The sequence below is a fragment of the Sinocyclocheilus anshuiensis genome, unplaced genomic scaffold (assembly GCF_001515605.1).
Source record: "Sinocyclocheilus anshuiensis isolate Anshui unplaced genomic scaffold, SAMN03320099.WGS_v1.1 scaffold782, whole genome shotgun sequence".
NCBI lineage: Eukaryota > Metazoa > Chordata > Actinopteri > Cypriniformes > Cyprinidae > Sinocyclocheilus > Sinocyclocheilus anshuiensis.
The window spans coordinates 764,650-780,320 of NW_015546111.1; the positions used below are offsets into that span (position 1 = coordinate 764,650).

Sequence of the window (15,671 nt, forward strand, 5' to 3'; positions counted from 1 at the left end):
ACTTTCTGGCCAAATGAGTACCAGGTGAGCAACATTTTGAATTAGTGACCATATTTTTTTGGGTGGTGATCAGTTTGGTCTAAGACGCTCATTAGTTGTATCAAACTGGTCATTAGCTAGCCTAAACTGATCAATAGCTGGTCCAAGAGAGTTATTTATTAGTAGGTCCAAGTTAGTGTTAATTGGTCATCAGTTCTAAGATGTTGGTCTAAAATGTTAATTAGTTGGAATAAACTGGTCATTAGCTGGTCCAGGCTAATCTAAGCTATTTATCTGTTGATCTACGGTGGTCATTAGTTGGTTCAAGCTGCTTATTAGCTAGTCTAAACTGGTAATTAGAATGTCCAGGAGAGTCATTTGGTCTAAGATGCTCATCAGTTGGTCTAAGATGCTCATTATTTGGTACAAACTTGTCAAGTTGAGTCTGTGTCAAAGTTGGTCAACAGTTGGTCTAAGGTGTTCATTAGTTGATCGAAACTGGTCATTAGTTGGTACACACTGGTTATTGGCTAGTCTAAACTGGTCATTAGCTAGTCCAAGATTGTCATTAGCTGGTTCAAATTAACAAACCATCTTGGAACAGTGATAAACAAACTACCAGATAGTCATACTAGTTTAAGGTGATAGAAATATTTTTGGAACTTGGTGGCTGGCAGTGGTGGACAAAGTACACAAATCAAGTACTTGAGTAAAAGTACAGATCCGTATAATAAAATATTACTCCAGTAAAAGTACTCATAATTACTGTAGTTACCATGTTCTGAACACATTCTTTCTTTTCCCTCAGATGTAATCTATCTAGGTTGTTGAATAAAAAATATTTGGACTTTATTTTTTTTTTTTAATTACCTCAATTTAGCACCAGCAAGCTAGTTAGCTAGACAGTTAGCATTAGCTAACATTATTATTTTCAGCATGGTTATGAATAAACATTTATATTTGTCTACGTACTTAAGTACAGTAACGAAGTAAAACTACTTCATTACTGTCCCCCACTGGTGGCTGATCAACCAGCTATAAACCAGCAGATTTTCCATTGGTAAATGCTTCGGAAATGCATGAATTCCAGACTCTAAGCGAATTAATTCATCATGTTTGCCTTGAAGTATGCCACAAATTAGCAATGTGACTGACAACTGTTGTAATCTCAGTGGCAGGCTTAGTAAACTGGTTTTCGACTGCATACCCATAAAGTTGCTGTGACACAAAGATAGTATTTCAGAGCTCCACCAACAGCAGCATACACAGGCATCTCTTTTCCTCACCACGAGGCATTATACAACTTGTGATGGAGACTACTGTCTTATTAGTCATGCCCCTTGCACTGTTTAATTAGCATTGATCTTATCATGAATGTAGGTTTGCTGCAGGGCTTAGACAAACCCACAATATAGACCAAGTCAATAGTGTTGACAGGTCTTACTCAACTAGTAACCTAATTTCCCTACTGTACCATTACGTGTGAGAGACAGTCTACCAAATCACTGCTTACAAAATGACAGCTCATTCACGCCTCCCATGCCAATTGATTGGTGTCAGTGGTCGGTCTGCCATTGGGTTACACACTGCTATGGAGGCGCGAGTCAAGTCATGTCAAGTCACCTTTATTTATATAGCGCTTTATACAATACAGATTGTGTCAAAGCAGCTTTACAGTGTTAAACAGGAAAAATGTGTGCTGATAATACAAGAGGACAATAGAAAACAGTCAGTTTATCAGTTAAAGTCATTGTTGATTCAGTGATGTCATCGTCCAGCTCAGTTCAGTTCTCTTCCAATAGTGTCTGTGCAGTCAAGTCAACAATGTTGTCAGAAATTGTGTCCCCAACTAAGCAACCCAAAGGCGACAGTGGCAAGGAACCAAAACTCCATCGGTGACAGAAATGAAGAAAACAAACCTTGGGAGAAACCAGGCTCAGTCAGGGGGCCAGTGGGGAGCGGGCAGACGCAGGGGGCTTCATCAATAAATTCAATTTCTCCTTTCTGCAAACTCTGCGCAGCTGTCAGAAAGCAATTAAGTTGAGTAGTGTTCACTTTATCGAGAACTGTCAATCTCTCCAACCTAATTAACTTTCACATGCCAGAGAAAAGAGGTGGCCTTCATGTGTAAATAATAGTCCTCGTGCCAGTCAACAAGATGTGAAGGTGGAGGGGACATGACAATAGGGCAAATTTGTTTTTGTACAGCTGCATAGTCGATTCTGCGTCGCTTTGACTTTTGCTGAGTGCACATGAAGAAAAGATGTTGTTTCTCCAAAAATTCTCCTAGTTAGCATGAGGCTGTTAGCTCTTGTTGGTAGGATGGTGTAACCATCTGGTTCAAAAAGCATCTTCATTGATAGGCATTTAACAGTTGCTGTGAATTATTATGAAATATATATTGTATGTATTATTTTTTTAACCATTGCCGTTTTTAGTTATGCACTATGTGCTCTGAACAGCATACTGACTTACGCAATTACCCCAATTAAATTTCCAAAACTTTATTTTAATTTTTGTTTTTTTCAGTGTTTCGGTAAAAAAATGAATTCAGTTTACTAAAAAATGTAATTCCTACTTTTTTTTTTTCGCTCTTAAAGATGTCACAGCTTAGGATAGTTGCTGCTAGTGTCTCTGCCAATCATGTTTTTTTGTGATTATCGTCTTCAGGATCATTAGAATGCTGTAGCATTTTTGGTTGTTATTTTTTTTAGCTAGATGGCTAATTAGTTTCAATCGGCTTGAGGTAATCAAAGGCAGTAAGCTCAATGATTAGCTTGCAAGCTGGCTGAAAAACAAGCAAAATGTTTAATTTGACCATTTTTAGCTTCCTTTATTTAATATGTTATTGGACAATTTGCAAACGAATAGCTTTCTCCAGGTGTTATAGACCTTTTTGTGTATCGATAATGGTACACTGTAAAACTCTGTTACTTTATAACAGCACAGACCTTTAGTCTTTCATCATTAACAGTGAAAGAGTGTGTATGCAGAAAGCTGTAGACATATTGCTTCTGTATTTGGAAACCAGTAGCTGAACAACTGCCATAATAGTTTGTGCATCTGATGAAACGATGAGCTTGCTCTTTTCAGCGTAGTTTTCTCACAGCGGGAGTCATACTAAATCACACTTTGGTCCTGGAAGATGGCAGACTGTCCTGATCAATGGTGAAACTAGAGCTGTGCCACAGTCTAAGCGGGTGCAACGTCAAGGCTGGTTTGCTAAAGCTGAGCAAACAAGAGAGATCATTTAAGCTCAGTTCTAACATTTGATATATTTTGAGGCCATTTGGACGATCTCTAATGGCAACAACACTTTGACCCCTTAGCAGTTGCCCGTGATCAAATTCTGCCTTTTTATGTGTGCTTACCTGCTTTTTTCTTTTTCTCTTTATCTTTGTCTTCTTCAGACATCCCGCTGACTGTTTAGCGTTGCCTTTTTTTTTCTTTTCTTTATTGCACCCTTATATACCTCCTTTCATTCATTTTGCTGCTTCTCAAAACCAGCTGGTGTCGTTTTTCATGGATAGTTTGGGTAAGCAAAAAGACACAGGAAAAGTTCATCTAAAAATGCAAATTCTCATGTCTTTACAAATCTGTATGCAGTGGCTATCAAGCTCCAGAAGTCAAGTCAAGTCACCTTTATTTATATAGCACTTTATACAATACAGTCATGGACCACAGTGGAAAAAAAACATCATGAATGTAGTACATGACTATATTTTAAGTCTTCAAAAGCCACACAATAGGCTTGTGTGAGAAACCAGTCAAATTTTAATGCATTATTCACTTACTGTATAAGCACTTAAAGTTTGCAGCTAATAATGGGGTGTAATGGTGTGTCATGTTCAGTTGAAATTTTGTGCATTAGTCATGTGGACAATTTTTTTTATAATGCTTTTATGGTGGGTTTTTTTATGAAGCTTGAAATCTCCAGGTCACTGTGAACTGTTGCTGTAAGGTAATATTCAAAATAATCTACTCTTGTGTTCCACAGAAAAAAAAAGCACACGGGTTTGAAAATAAGAGTAAATTATCTTTTTTTTTTTCTTTTTTTTTTTTTGATGAGCTATACCTTTAAACTGACAGCATGTGTAAAACTGTGCTTATCTCAAGCTGTGCATTTTTTTTCCAAGTCTGAGAGCATAACGAGGATAAACTGAGCTGTGTGCCCATCTCTGTGTCATCCTGGTCTTCTTCCTGAAACACAGAGTCAAACCCATGAACTCTGTGAATTTGCCTTGAGGATGTTCTTAGACCTTTGCTTTCAGACTCAAAAAAATTTGAATCTCAGGCATTTTGCATGACCCCAGTTTGACTTCCAGTGTTGTCTTTTGTGGAATGTTGTTTACTTACTGCAACTGACTTTCCTGTATTTAGGTGTGAGAATGACAGCTGTTTCACACCGCAAGCTTGAGCTTCGCGTCAGCTTCAAAACTGAATAATTAAAGCCCAAACTGAATAATTAAAAACAACTTTAAATGGGTAAATCTTCTATACATATTTTTGATTTCTTAATTTTCTTTTCTGACATATTCCAATTCTTGTTAAACACACAAGACATGCTTATTCTGTGCATTTTTAGCACTTTCTGTGTGAAATAATTTATTTTGTCCATCAAAAGTGTATTGTCACTTTTTATTGAGTGTGAGTGGTGCAGCAAAAATAGACTCGGCACCAAAACCATCGCTTCAGCACTGCTCATGCGACGGTCCTGCTTGACGATTATGCGCTGCTCCTGCTCCCGGTGTGAATGCACTCAGTTGTTAACATGCACGCCAAAAAAATATGCACTGCTCACGTTCTGCTCATGCTTGCGGTATGAAACCTAGGGTTGGGTATCGTTTTTTTTTTTTCCGATACCGGTGCCAAATCGATACTTTTAAAACGGTTCCGGTGCCTAAACGGGGTCTGAACCGATACTTATTAAAAACTAAATAAATAAATAAATAAAAATTCCCCCAAAAATGATGGATTGGCCATTAGCACTATAAGCCCTCGCACAGAAAATCCACATATCCAGTCACAGAAGTAACAAAACTCAGATTCCCTTATATGGACAAAGGCATCGCTATTATAGCTGTACGTTAACTGAGTAAACAGAACATATAAACATTTTGAATGATAAAACAAAGACAATAAACACTCAACTGCGACAATATCGTTTATCTGTTTTATTCAAGCCATCTGGTATTTTCATAATAATTAAGTATATTTATAATCCATTGCTAATCGATGTATTTTTTTTTTTTAAGTAGCATATGGAACATATTTTCTGCCTCATTCTGTGACAAGAAGCCACATCAGATCACAAAAGGAAGCATTTGACTGGTGTTGTGGAGTAAAAAGATTATAATGTTCTCTTTTGTTGGACAACAGGTTTAGAAATGTGAATACAAGGGAAGTTTAGCTTTAGGCATTTTAATTTAAGCATGTTTAGCTTAGTTAACGGAAGCTGCTGCCACTGCATTCACAGGATGCTCTCATTTGTGCTTAAGTCGGAATGTGAAAACAACATGGACACTCGCATCACGTTACTACAAAGATGTGTTGGATTTGTATTATTAGAGCTTTCCGACTTGAGTTCACGTGCATTTTCTCAGTCGGGAAATTATTTTTCACGTGCGGTGCCGGTGATGATGCTTCTTACGTCCGTTTCGGAGAACCAGAGGACAAATACTTCAATCGATCGCTCGCATCACGTTACTACAAAGATGTGTTGGATTTGTATTATTAGAGCTTTCCGACTTGAGTTCACGTGCATTTTCTCAGTCGGGAAATTATTTTTCACGTGCAGTGATGATGCTTCTTACGTCCGTTTCGGAGAACCAGAGGACAAATATTTCAATCGATAGCTCAGGCATGGCACCGAAATGAGGTAACGAAATCTGCGTTCTGATTCGGTTCTAGTACATACCGGTTACATAGGTACCGGTACCATATTGGTACCGGGTTTCGGTACCCAACCCTAATGAAACCGACCTGAGACATAAAGTCGGTCCTCTAATAAGACTTATGGTTAACACTTTACTTAAAGCCTATATGTATAATGCATTATAAAGGGTTATTAAAGGGTATAGTGCATTATAATTATTCATAATGTGCGTTGTAATACATTATATCTTGTCATAAATAATTATAACCAAATTAAAAATGCATAGTGTAGCAATGAATTGATAATGTATTAACTGTGGTTACAATTATTCATGAGATTGTACAATGCATTATAAGGTGCGTTACAAGGCATAATTAATGCATTAAAACTACTTTTATAATGCATTATACATAAAGGCTTTAAGTAAAGTGTTACCGACTTATGTTAGCAATGTCTGTTAAGACCCTTTCAGCCAAACTGATGGGAGCCAAACTTGCCAAACAATTGCCTCATGACTCATCACAATAAGGATGAGTACAAATGGAACAAAACAGAGGAAACAGAGGGAAAAAGAAACATTGCCCACAATCAGAAAGTAGTTGATGAATACAGAAAATGAATAAAGGTGTAAATGTCAGCATTAAGGGCTGAATAGTGACTTTGTGCATTTGTGTTTCAGCTAGTAAAAAATAAATCAAATCCTCACTGGAAAGCTTCTAAGAAGAGTTCTCCAAGGTCAATGTGGCTTTTAGCGATGATGTTCAAATATTATCCAGTGTTTGTATCAGTATCCTGTCTAGCTCATATGAGTGATTGCTCTAGTTGAAGAGGTTCACTTCTCTTGAGAACATGGGGACTTTGCTTTCACAGGAGGAAGTGAGTGCTAAGAGATCAGCGAAACCATACCCCGTGTTTCCCCTGAGCTGAAATCATTAAACTGATTATTTTCATGAAATGAAATCCTTCATTCATATAACAAGGCCACCCAGGCTAAATCTATATTTGGAAGGAGCTAATAGCTTGTTTGTTCAACTCTTGTTTTGCCTCATAATTAAGGGTTTCATACAAAATAATGTTTGTTTCCTCATAACTGTAGTGCATGGATTTATGGTAATAGATTTCTGATAAACAAGCCCACAGGTTGATTATTTTGACAATGTATTGTCCACATTGGTGGCTTCTTATTGCCTAAATTATATTTGTCATAATTATGCTCTTTTATTAAAGTAAACACTATTGCTGGCCATTCAGTATTGAATTGAGAGTCCCAATTAAATTCCAGTTCATGGATTGACATTAGGGTATCAGTCATGATGCAGAATTAAATTTAATTATAAATAATATAAATAATAATAGTAATAATAATAATAATCACCCATAGAAATTGTTGTTGTTATTATTACATTTGTTCTATAAAAATTAATACTGTTTATTAAAATTTTTGAAGTCAATATTATAAAGTTAGCTAAAAACAATTTTTTTGCTTGACAATTTATGGTGCTGTTAAGCAAAAATCTATTCTGAATGCTCAGTTAATTGTTTTGATAGCATTGAACTATCAGTTCAATCCGGAATAAATAGGCATAATGGGCATAAATCATAAATGCACATCCCTCTGTTGTGCATTTGAATCAGTGTTGGGTTTTTGCAAGCTTCGTACATGGTAACAATGGACAGAGTATCTCTATACATGTAAAATGAGACAGTGGCCTGTCTCTCATGATATGATGGAACGAGCTCTATGTTTATGTGACACGAGATACCATATTTCTTCCTGTCTGCCATGTCTGAACATCAATAGAGAAAAAGGGGAGGGAACAAAGGAAATTGAATAGAGAGAGATGGGGAGAGATCGGGAGGAAGAGCAGAATGGAAAGAGGGAGGAATCACCTTGAGTTTGAAATATTCGAGTTGAAATCTCCCCCATATGCCATGCTCGCTCATATATTTCTGCTGTTATTGGTGAAGGTGTAATAGACAGTGGGAACTTGTTATCAAATATTAAAGATGTTATCGGGCCTGCCAGGACTGCCAAAAAGAATCTAGCTTCAGCCCATCCGCACCTCTCCCTCTGTATCATTCTCTCGCTCACTTCTGTCTCTCACGGGTTTCCAATTAAATGTACATCACATCAACAAATCTGTGTCTGTGTATTTCTCTCTCCGCCATGTTGCACAACAAAGCTGAAGCTACGAAAGAGTAATTGAACCTGACACATTCTTAAGAAAAGGCACGAGAGTGTAAATAATAAAAATTGATGGTGGGTAGAAGAAAGAAATGTAAGACATGAGAAGACATTTGGTCAGGTCCATTAATAATAATAATGTAGATGAATAAAAGGCATTCCACCAGGATGAATGTCTTGTCTTGTTTTCATCTGTTGATGGAAAACATGCCGAACCAAGGAGTCTGTAATACCTGGAAAAAGTTATTTTGTTAGTATTTTTGTCTTTCCTCATGATGGCTTAGTTCTAGAGCCGTACACAGCTGTTTTGGAATGGCCGTCGGAGAAAGATTCTTTTGGATCCAGATGGTGTAGTTACAACATCTATCAGCAGAAGCTAATTGGACCAAACTAATCAGCCAAACCTCGACCCGTTGGTCAGGATTGAATAATTCTGAGGAGAGCTTGTCCTTGTTAGAGAGCCTGGTTTGTTTGTGTCTGTCCTCCTTGATTGCGGTCCTTCACATCTTTTCCTCTCTCTCTCTCTCTCTCTCTCTCTCTCTCTGTCTGTCTCTCTGTCTGTCTCTCTGTCTGAGCTCCTCATTCATCTTCTCATCAACCCCCAAATTGTACTTTGTGCATTTTGACCTTTTTTAACTAGTGTGTCTAGCTGATTAGCTCACTTGGCACAATTAAATGTAAGCTTAGAATGTGGATTTTAGAATGAATATAAGCCATTTAATGTAGCAACTCTATATAAATACTGCAGTTTCAAGTCAGGTCTAACAGTGAGTGCTTCAGAAACAAGGTGGAGGCTTCAAGTGCAGTATATAAATTTAATAAAACAACGCAACAAGAGTGAATCCAGGCATCAAGGAAAAAAATCCAACACAGCGTAATCTAAAACAAAGGGCAACACAGGCAGAACAGAACTGAAAACAACTCACAGCACATCCACAGGCGACGAGACCAGTCAAAGAACACAGAAAACACTAGGGCTTATATACAATAATAATATATAACTATAATAATAACTAACAAACAAGACACAACTGGGAACAATCAAACCAATGACAAGGGGAAACAGCTAACTACAAACTAAAAGTTCACACAAAAGCCAGGTAACATCATGACGTCAGGTTTTAGAATTTATGAAAATAGATCATAATAGTCATAATGGGAATTGGTAGTTGAATCGGACAGTCATGTGTCATATATTGTTGGAAAAATAGGATACATCGAGCATATTTATTTCAATTGCAAAATATAGTTAGATAAAACCAGGTACAATTTATTGTAATTCCGCAGTTGGGATTGAAAATATTATAATATAGTTATTTATACATTTTTTTAAATAGATTCACACTTTTCAACCAGATTGATTGTTGGTCATTTAATAATAATAATAATAATAGTAATAACAACAATTATAATTATTATTATTATTAACTACTACAACAACAACAACATTATTATTAGTAGTAGTAGTATTTCATAATAGAGTTAAGAATTGTGGTAATCATTTAGGAATTACTGTACATTTTTGGACCCTGTAAACATTAAAAAAAGGTGATATAAAAGTAAAATCTATTGATCTCTAGAGATAAGTTTATTACATTGTTTGTACTTATGTATCTTTCTGCCTTGTTAATTGGAAAGCGCACATGCACACATATACCTCTACTGTTTCAAACCAGTAATGCACTGCTATCATAATTCTTGCTTATAGAAGGAATATAGAGACGGTCATCTTCTTAACAGAGAAACATAAGATTCAACTCAGCCTTGCATTTCCATACTCAGAAAGCCTCCTCACTCTTTTTTTATGTCCATCATAAATCAGAGACATTTGTTCCAAGTATATATATTCTCCAGAGGGAAGTAGTCACTGATTAGAATAAATGTGATACGGGTAGAGGATTTTAATAGTGTAAGAGCGCCTCCGTAGAAATGTGTGATTTTGTCTTTTGTTTCGAGAGCTGATGGCATGTGAGCAGCGGCACACCCGTGAAATGGTGGGGAAAAATCGAAAACACATTTCTGAGTAATCTCCCATTGCATCATCCTGCAGGTCTGGTGTAGGTTTATTGTGGTTATATGGCAGTCCTTTCCAACAGGAGATTAAAGTTGGGTTACTGAGCTTGAGTCAGCGCTGGTTGTATATCCTGCTGTCTGGAGTCACTTTCCTCCTCTTTTCCCGCAAAGCACGTTGTGTTTTTTTAGATCCCAGTCAGAGACTTTACATTCATCTTCACATATGTCGGCACCGATGGAGGTCAAGGCAGGGTTAGGAGGATGAAATCATGCTGTTCCATGATGAAACAAGAGGCTTCTGACAGACTGGAATGTTCTGCTGACCAAGTGACGGTGAAATTGAACGTGGAACGAAGCGCCGGTACCACGACAGCTCTGAGGGATATTGCCGTCAGCTATGTGCAACAGCTGCAACACATACAAATCCCTTGTCACCGATAGCAATGGTCCCTATATTTCCTATTTTTGGGCCAATGGATGAGTCAGGTTTCTTCAACTTTTTTTTTACAGTACTTCATTTACACTACTTCAATTGCTTCTTTTTTTTTTTAAGAAAAAAAGATATTACTGCTTTTATTCAGCAAGGATGCATTACTTTGAGACATTTATAATGGATATAAAAGAAATCTATTTCAAAATTTCAAGCTGTTCTTTTGAAGTTTCCATTCATCAAAGAATCCTGAATATATCACAGCACAGTTGGTTTTAACTTTGACAATACTGAAGACTAGAGTAATGGCTGCTGAAAATTCAGCTTGGTCATCAACTTTTTTTTTATTGTTATATGAATATCACATTTAAACAGCTTTTTTCATGTCTTCATAATTTACTTTTGCTGCTTCTCATTTTCCTTTTATGTATTAATTGTATTGTTTTACCCCAGAGCAAGACTTTCAATCTTGAAATAAGAAAATGCATCAATCAATCATAAATAAATAACAAAAAAATTCAATATTATGCATTGTATCCAAATAAGCTGTGATTTTGTCACATTGAGCAAAAAGTGTGAAAGCAGTATTTCATTGTGTTCCATCACCAAATTTTAATAAGTGCAATTCATCATTTGAGATGACTTTCAAGGGAAAAAATAACAGCAATGATTCATTTATGTCCACTGTTAGAAATTAAATAATGTGAACATTTGAAAACTTTTAAGAGAGTTTCTGAAGATGAGGAAACACCCTTTTATGATTGAAAACACAACATTCGGTCATAACTGTGATTTGCTTGGTTACTAGACTGTAAACAAAAATATTTATTTTTTTTAAGCAATAACGTCAAGCGTGGGCTGCCAAGCAGACCACTGTTGTGAAGAGCAAACATGGCCTCCACACTCTCGATGTGTAATAACATCTCATCGCTGTCGTTCGCACAATATTGATTTGATTTCATTACGCTGGAGCGACCGTCCTTTGCTCATAGCCTTTGGAGGTTGTGGAGCCTCTCTCCTGGTCCCCAGGGACTCGTGCCCCTTATGCTCACATTATGAGCCGGTGCGTATGCGTGTGTGTGTGTGCAGCATGCCGAATGAGAGCCATGTGTCACAGTGCACTCAGGCCTCCTGATGAAGCCATTATTTCCTTTAGGCCTCAGGGGCCCTTAGTGAAGTTGGCATCTATTTTCTCTCTTTCTCACTCTTTTTACTTGCTTTGGCATCCTTTTTCTCGTTTTTTGTTCTCTCAATGACGGTCAAAACTGTGCAAAAAAGAAAACTTAAGAAAAAGATGCAAAATGCCAAAGCGATGAATGATGTGTTTTGCTTGCTTTCTCCCTGCTTGACAGGATCGTCTCTGTTTGCCTTGTTTTCTCTCATTATTTCTTTATTTCATTATTTTGTTAATGTAAGCTTAATGAAAAACATTGAAAATGTCAGACAGTAGTTAAAATCTAGAGCAGACAGCCCATTTAAACAACTTTTGTGAGTTTAATAAACACCACTTGGTGCTCATGAATATACAAGGCATCACTCACTAAAACAAAAAAATGATGTATTTACACTGTACATTTTAAATACACTGCAATAATATTTTCTTATTTGATCTTACACTGTAAAAATTATTGTGATTTTAACAGTAAAAGACTGTAAAAATGCTACAGTAAAAACCTGTTACCAAGTCACACACACATACATTACACTCACACAACACACTGTAAAAGACTGTAAAAAATTCTACAGTAAAAACCTGTTAATTGGTTAACAGTCAGTTTCCATACTATATACGGTGAATAAATGTAATTACATTTAATGTAATTTTACAGTAACATACTGTTAAAAAAACAGGTTTTGGAAGTGAAAAAGAAAGTCATTGTATAATTTACAGTGACAAATCGTAAATTGACACTCCCATAATTCCCTGCATGACACTTCATATTTGATGTTGTTGTTGAAATGACATGTTTCTTCTTAGTTTTTTCTTATCAGTTGTGTACATTAGGGTTTAATCCTACATCTGATGTTGTTAAATCAATGTAGTATTTTATTGTGAATTTAAGTTAAGTCTGTAAAACCTAAAATGTTGCTACCATATTTTTTACGGTGAAGTTCTGGCAACCACAGCTGCCGGTATTTTACCGTAAATGTCATCCTTTTTTTTTTTGTTTACATTGTATTTAACATCTAAACAGCCTTAAAATAAGATTTTACTTTAAGCAGAATGGATTAAGAGAATGGACTAATTGAACAAGATGTGACTTCAGAAAATATATCTTGAATTAAGAGAGTTTCCCCATTAGCAAGACTTTCTGCTCTGTACAATCATTGTAATTTCACTACTTCATGCGAATGTTAAAGCTACTCAATTTAAAGCCCAAATAAATTTTTGCAGGTCATGTTTTCCTCTCTTTTTATTTTCAGATATTGCTAGAGGCGACTGTGGACCGCAAAGGCTACATTGCAGTTGATGACATACTCCTGTTGAACTACCCCTGTTGTGAGTAGCACATAACTGTCATTATAGTGTGGGAGTGTGTTTGAACAGCATGAAAATGTGAAGGACTGTACAAATGCTGGGATCACATTAGCCTTTTCAGGGATGTAATATTGTTGTCTGTCTATGCTATTTTGAGCCAATATGCTGGATTAAAAAAAGAGAAAGTAATATGTTAAGCATTAACCATTATTGCAAGTCTTAAGTTAAAATTAGCATTGCTAACATTATTATTATTATTGCCATTGACTAATAATGATTGGCTGGCTGATTAATATATACATATACATATATATAAAACAACAACATTGTGTGTCATTTGCATTGAGATGTACTTCTCAACATTTTCTGTTTTCTAACTTTTTAATGAAATATTTTGTTTAATAACTATATTTACTCATTTTTTCCCACAGAAATGGATAAAAATACATCAGTATAAGTACTGGTATCTATGATACTTGCCTTTATTCATACTTCATAGTCAAAAGATGCTATTAATTATTTAAAATATACTGCCTTTATGCTGTTTCTACGATAATTTGGAGATTCAATGTAAAAATATATTTGATTACAAATTTTAGGTGCAATTCATGATTAATCATGATTAATTACAGAAAAAAAAAGTGATTAACTAAGCTGGCTGCTATCGCAGAATAACCTATTGGGGGTTATTCAGTGTTAACGACCTGCTGGATGCACATTATCCCACTTATTACATGGCTACTTGCCACATAAGTAAATAATTAGACACGAAAAATTGATTCGAGTTGAAATATTTGAACGCAAAGCTTCCGTGATGAAAGCAGTTGCTAGAAAGCGGCAAGTTCAAACACCAGGATGACATAATTAAATAATTGTACCCATAATATTGATTTGAGTTTTAATATTTATTAACTAACCAAACGCAAAGCTTCCATGGAGGAAAACTGTTCCTAGCAAGCATATAGTGCCGATTTCAGTTACCCAGATGAGCCTGTGGTATGGACTTTTACCGGTTGTTATCGAGGAGTAACATACCTCTGAATGTCATGACTGACCAATCAGAATCAAGTATTCCACAGAGCCGTTTAATACATTTTTTTTAATCAGTTGACAGCACTAATATATCATAAATTATATTAAATGTTCATTAAATGTATATTGCCAGCATGCACTCTAGAAATTAGCGTCCACCACTGACAAAATTCAGATAGTTCAACCACTAGTTTTATAGTAGCTTTTCTAACCCGAAACTCGCTTCTTTCAGCTGTGACACATCGAGATTTACACTGCTCTTATATACAGTACTACTTTCTCAAGTTCATCTACCTATGCAGGTCCAGTTCCACACAGATTCTCCTGATGGATCTGTAAGCACACATAATTTGGATATCAAAGACCCTTTTGTACCCAAATTCACCTTTCATCCTTGTTTCAGTCTCTACACTGGCTTTTGGCTTTCAGCTCAGCAGGGTACAGCTACATTGTTACTTTGATGATGAAAAGATCTAGTTTCCGTCTTGTGTGAAAAGTCTCGGGAACAAGTTTTTTATGTAGCCCCTTCACACTTCATTCCAATTTTAAGTCTGCTTTATAAGCTTATACAGCGTCTATAGCATGATTTTGTAATATGAATGATTCATCAGTGCAAACGCCAAAGTTTGTAATTTGGATAATATTAACCAATAGCCAAATAACTATTTAGTCAACTAAATGAGACTGAATGATACATGTAACTGATTTTCTCAGGAGGAAAATCTAAGAAGCAGAAGACTTAAACAAGTCTCCATTTGCACCCCATATTTTTTTTTTCTCGGTGAAACAATTGAGGTATATCAGCTAGTTCAGTTATTTTTATGCATGTGCTACTGTTCAACATTTACTATGCTATGCTTGCATCAGTATGCTGCATATGTACTGCATTAGTTAGTGGGAACATGAACCCTGCTGGCTGCTTGCATGCTGAGATAGCCTGCTAGCTGCCGGACATGGAAGAAAACAAACAGATCAGAGTAGGGAGGAGTTGTTGTGATGGAGTGTGTGATGTGTTCGGCCCTCCAGTGCAGTGAAGTCTCTGAGTGTACAGAGCTGTGATGTCTTTTATTGCCGAGGGGGAGAGTAGAAATCCTTTAAACTTCCCTAATCCAGCAGAGCTAGACATTTGATTTAATATGCCGACTGAAGACTGGAAGTTAATGTTGTAATGGTTAGTAGTGAAGACTGGTTTTTATTAAAATATTTTTATGTATGACTTACAGAAATGGTAGAACTGGTTGTCATGCGATTAATTTTTTTGTATTTTGTTTTCATTTTTGGTGATTTGTGTCAGATAAAGACTTTAAGGGATGAATCATTTGTATCATTTCTTTTTCACCAACCACCTATAATTTAGTTTAAAAAGGTGCTAATGTACTGTAAATCATTGTCATTCTTTTCAGATTTTTAGACTTAGCCTTATTAAAGTAAAATTTTCTTGAAAGAATTGATACTTTTTGATTCATCAAAGATGCATAAATCTTATTCAAAGGTGACAGTAAGGTAATTTATGTTATAAAATACTTTTTTCAAATAAATTCTGTTCTATAGAACTTTATTTATGAAAGAATCCTGAAAAATCATGGTTTCCACAAACATTTTAAGCAGCACAACTATTTTCAACATTGATAATAATAATAAATGTTTCTTGAGCACCAAATCAGCATATTACTATATA

At 35.9% G+C, this 15,671-nt stretch overlaps 1 protein-coding gene across 1 annotated transcript in view; it reads left to right on the plus strand.

The window, feature by feature from the left end:
• LOC107700666 (receptor-type tyrosine-protein phosphatase U-like) overlaps positions 1–15,671 on the plus strand; it is a 103,790-nt gene that overhangs the window by 255 nt on the left and 87,864 nt on the right. Inside the window, exons 1-2 of the mRNA XM_016502403.1 lie at positions 1–24; positions 12,907–12,982. The exon at positions 1–24 is cut by the window's left edge and continues 255 nt beyond it. Coding sequence (XP_016357889.1) covers positions 1–24; positions 12,907–12,982 — 100 coding nt within the window. The remainder of the gene's footprint in view (positions 25–12,906; positions 12,983–15,671) is intronic.